Source organism: Psammomys obesus, unplaced genomic scaffold (genome assembly GCF_907164565.1).
Source record: "Psammomys obesus unplaced genomic scaffold, mPsaObe1.curated_primary_1811, whole genome shotgun sequence".
In the NCBI taxonomy this organism is placed as follows: Eukaryota; Metazoa; Chordata; class Mammalia; order Rodentia; family Muridae; genus Psammomys; species Psammomys obesus.
The window spans coordinates 609,418-614,333 of record NW_026592548.1 but is presented as its reverse complement, the minus strand read 5'-3'; the positions used below and the strand labels follow the sequence as shown (position 1 = coordinate 614,333).

The 4,916-nt window shown below is 34.3% G+C and overlaps 1 protein-coding gene across 1 annotated transcript; it reads left to right on the top strand.

Moving 5' to 3' along the window:
* Positions 1-2,550: 2,550 nt before the first annotated feature.
* Positions 2,551-3,096, top strand: LOC129682098 (zinc finger protein 120-like). Its single transcript, XM_055614309.1, has one exon. The coding sequence runs from the start codon at positions 2,551-2,553 to the stop codon at positions 3,094-3,096; it is 546 nt and encodes a 181-aa protein (XP_055470284.1).
* The last annotated feature ends 1,820 nt before the right edge of the window (positions 3,097-4,916 follow it).

The following is a 4,916-nucleotide window of genomic DNA, read 5'->3' as shown; positions in this document are numbered from 1 at the left end:
AGGAATGAGGGCTTCATACTTTTAAAATTACTTCCTGCTTTCTAGGGGCTAAATTATCTTTTGGGGACCCCCAAAATATTGGATATTGCCTATTTCTAGGAAAACTAGCTGTTTTATTTGCTGCCCAGTCGCTGTGTGATAAGAAAGTACAGGGTTCAATTGAAGTTCTGGATGAAGCAGTCTGAGAAGTTGGATCATCTGAAGTAGCTGCTTTGAACTTTTTCTGAATGCAATTTTTGGGGAAGCAGCAGCTGAGGCAGTTTACAAGGCTGGATAACCTGGGTTACTTGATTTGTTTTCACTGGTGTCTGGTTTATTTGCCCTGTAAACACACAAAGTTTAAAGGTAATATTGTAGGGACATTTCTGCATTAACAGATATTTGGAATTTGTGGTGTGCACAAATTATTTAATGATGATTCTCTGCTCTATGTTTGAGCAGGTAAAGGCATCTATCAATATTATAAGTCCATCTGGACTACATAACCAAGCTGTAATATAAATCTCTATCCATTTCATATGAAAGGATTGCATGTAATAATAAATCATGAAGCGCAAGTAGCCAAAAAGATTTATTGGCTATGTAGAGACATTCATCTTGCCACTAGTCTCCTGATCTGTTTTAATGTAAGAATATTAATTAGCATTTGTGCAATCTGTTTTGTTATTCTTCTGGGTCTCTTCTTCCAAGCCTGGAGCCAAGATTTTCAGGACTTCTTCCCTGGTCAAAGCTAATCTTTATAACTTTTAATGGTATCCATATCATTTCATTCCCTGTAGAAACATAAGCAAAACCATGTCCCAATGCAAAACTATTACAGGTTTCCATTCTGATATGAGCACATCCTTATAGTGTAGAGGCTGCTTTAATTACACGGTTTTTCCTATAATCAATCCAGTTTCCAAGCTGCTGCTGATCCTTTCTCATTAACATTAAGAAAATTTAAAGTTATCAAAACACTATTTAGTCTATCCCTGGGAGTCTTTTCTCTTCCTTTGCTTTTGTAAGCATTTTTTAAGTATAATTTGATCTATCTACAAATGCTTGTCCTGTAAAATTGTGTGGTATCCTGTAATATGCTTTACATTATAATATGCAAAGAAATGCTTCATTTTATTGGATACATATGTATGGGAATTATCTGTCTTAATTCGTGCAGATATCCACATAATTGCCCTTATTTCCAAATAAATGTGTAATTTTGCAATCAGTTTTATCAGAACTCAAAAGAGTTGCCCATTGAACCCCCAAATATGTAACAATAGTAGCGGTGTACAAACTTTAGTTTTCAAAATCCTGTAAAAATAAACACATTCATCTGCCAGATTTCATTTCTTTTGGCACTGCTGGGGCTACTTATGAGATGCAATGGAGTTTTCTTACACAAAGGACAAGTAGGAGATTTTCTTATTATTTCCATGGATTATTGCTAAGTGATAGAAAAATTTTTTTCTTTAAAATTTTACTGTTAATGTGATGTTTTCATGAGAAAAATTGAGGCTTCTAATACAATTCTTATTAATAATTGGTCAACTGCCTCCTTTTCTTGTGCCAATGGAATTGGATAACCTGTATGAGACCAAATGTAATATGAGTAAATGGACAGTTTCTATTTCTGATGGCCTGTTGCAGTTGCATATATAACAAAGTTAATTCTGAATTATTAGTAATAAACTCGGCAGTTTCTATGTACAAATCAACTCTTTCTGCATATCGAGAGTCAGTAATTATATTAAGAGATTCAGGAAAATCTAATAATATCATAAGGATTACATACAAATCTGATTTTTTAATTTAAGTATATGGGCTTTGAATTAGTCATTTTGTCTGACTTATAGCCTGCCATTTCTAACTTATTTGCAGTCAGTATAGAAAGTACGTGATTCAGGAATTGGTGTTCCCTTTACAGTATGTAGGAGAATCCAATTAGTTATTTTTATAAACTGCAGATGCTTGCTTTTAGGATATTTGTTATTAATTTCTCCCAAATAGTTACTACAAGCTCTTTGCCAGTCTTTCTTGCTTACCATAATGACATAATCCCAGCATTAGTAAGAGGCACTAAAATTTTGGCCAGGTCTGTTCCTGACAGTTGATGTAGTCTTGTTCTACCATTTAAGATTAGTTTAGAAACCTTTTCTACATAAGCCTTTAACTTTTTACTTTATTTATGTGCTAAGAAAATCCATTCTATGAGGGTGCATTACTGCAGGTTCAGGTCCCTTTGCTGAGAAGGCTTGAATGATTCAGTATAATGTGCTCTGAGAGGAGTGCTGTGAGAGGAGTTTGGGCAAGCTCTCAAGTCGCAACTGAGCACTGATGCTGGGTGCTGTGAGGGGAGCTCAGGCAAGCTCCGAAGTTGTGGCATGAATGCAATGACCTACAATAATATGCGTGTGAACTCCACTAAAGAAGAATGGGCTTTGCTGTATCCTTCCCGGAAGAGTCTCTACAAAGATGTGATGCTACAGACCGACAACAACCTGTCTGCTATAGGCTACATTTGGGAAGATCATAATATTGAATAACATCATCAAAGTTCTAGAAGATATGGAAGGCATGAGAGCCATACTGGTGAGAAACCCTCTAAATGTACTCTATGTAATAAAGCTTTTGCATATTCCACTCATCCTCAATGCCATGAAAGAGTTCATACTGGAGAGAAACCCTATGATGGTATTCAATATCATGAAGTTTTTTCACATCACAGTAATCTCCACATACATAAAAATATATACTAGAGAAAAGCCCTATGAATGTAACCAATGTTGTAAAGTCTTTGCATATCACATTAGTCTCCAAATACATAAAAGAACACATACTAGAGAAAAACCGTATGAATGTAATCAATATGGTAAAGCCTTTGCATGTAACAGTCATCTTCAAAGTCATGAAAGAATTCATACTAGACAGAAACCTCATGAATGTTATCAATGTGGTAATGTTTTTGCACATCATACTTATCTGCTAATACATGAAAGAACATATGCTAGAGAGAAGCCTTATAAATGTAATCAATGTGATAAAGTTTTTGCAAGTAACACTCATCTCCTGGAGAACACATACTGGAGAAAAAAAAATAAACTACGACTGTGACCAATGTTGTAAAACCTTTGCTGGCACAGCCATATCTATTGGGACAGCAAAAATTATAAAGCCAGTATAACTGCTTGACAAAGATCCAGTAAAGCTGAGCTTATTTATACAATCATCGTATGAAGTCCCCCATTCTTTGGCCTTAATCTCTAGGTGTTGCATGCTTGGTGTGTTTTATAATTTGTATAACATGTGGATATTGGATTGATGGAAATTTTCTTATGAATCATTTACTCCCTCTCCCAGGAATATTGCTTCTAAGCTTTCTCAGGAATGTCCTGACTAGACTACCCCCCCACACACACACTTTTAAGGAGATATCCTTACCTGGGCCTACTTGAAGTTCTTCCCTGGAGGTTATGACTCAAACATTCTTATGAGGTTCTGACCCATAGATACTCTTGGCACATATGCCCCTAACTTATTTAGAAACAATCAGAACAAAGTAAACCTGAAAAGGTAAACAATATTTGGTGGACTAGAGAAGTTGACAGCAGATCAAATTAAAAGTCTCTTCCTACTACTGATGGTATGTATAAATGATAAAAGATAAAATATTAAGGCCTTCTTTTCTTAGAAAAGTGAACTCATGCAGGGCCAGTGTGCTGTATTATATAACCAAGGAACAAAAAATTAGATTAGACAAATAAACATTACACATATAAATATATAAAATACAAATATATACTTATATATTTTATAAACATTTTATCTTTATATATAAATATATAATTAAATATAAATCTACAAATATATAAAGTATAAACATTGTACTATGGCAGAAATTAAATAATACCTACAGCATCTTTGTCCTGAAGACTTTTCTTGCATCTAATGACAATTAGCACTCTGACTATTAAAAGTTGATAATACACTGCTTGGAACATGACAATCTTCCCAGGTTGGTGTGTATGTTTTCTTTCTATCTAGTATCCTTGAAACCACAAGAGCCACCATCCTTAGAACAGGCTGTCATGCTTTGGCAAAATATGCCCTTGAAACTGCAATATTGTTTAAAAATTGAGTTGTGGGATTGGTGAAGGAAATTGATTCTGTTCTGTCATGATTTATCAATGATAACTAAACTTAGTCCAAGCAGAAGTTAAACATGTGTCCAGGGACAAAAATGATATGATCTATGTTTTGTGACAACATGCATATAACCCTGCCTACTAAGTTCTGTATAAGTAAAGAAGCACCCAGAGGGCCAGTCAGTATGTAAAACTACAAACTTTAAAAAAAGAAAGTAAATCCATTCTATATTATCCTTCTTTGTATAATGAGTCTAGTAGGAGAATGAGTTGAAGGCAAAATAATCAAAATCCAGTCAATGTTAAGATCAATTTGATCCACAAATGCATCTTGCAGTCTCTGTTCTACCAGAGTTAAATCTCTTTCTGCTTCAACTATTAAACATCTTTAACTGTTTAAGCCTGAATCTATCTCCTCATAACCTTTGAAACAAACTACGTAACTCATGAGTAGTTAATCCAGTTGTAGACCACAGCTAATTACTATTGTCCGTTAATTTTTGAAAATTATTAAGAGTTTGCAACTTATCTCTACAGATCTGTACCTTTTGTGGTCAAACTATTTGTTGACTTATTTCACAACCCAAATATAATCTCTTTTGTACATTTTTTCAGGAGCAATTTGTAAGCTTCAGTGTGGCAGAATTCTTTGTGTTTTCTTAAACATTTTCTCTGCAGTATCTCCATCAGCCCACAAAATATTATTTATGTAATGACAAATAATAAATTGAGGATGAGACGTTTGTCATGTTATTCAATGAAGAAACACTCAGGAAAATCTAGGAAATC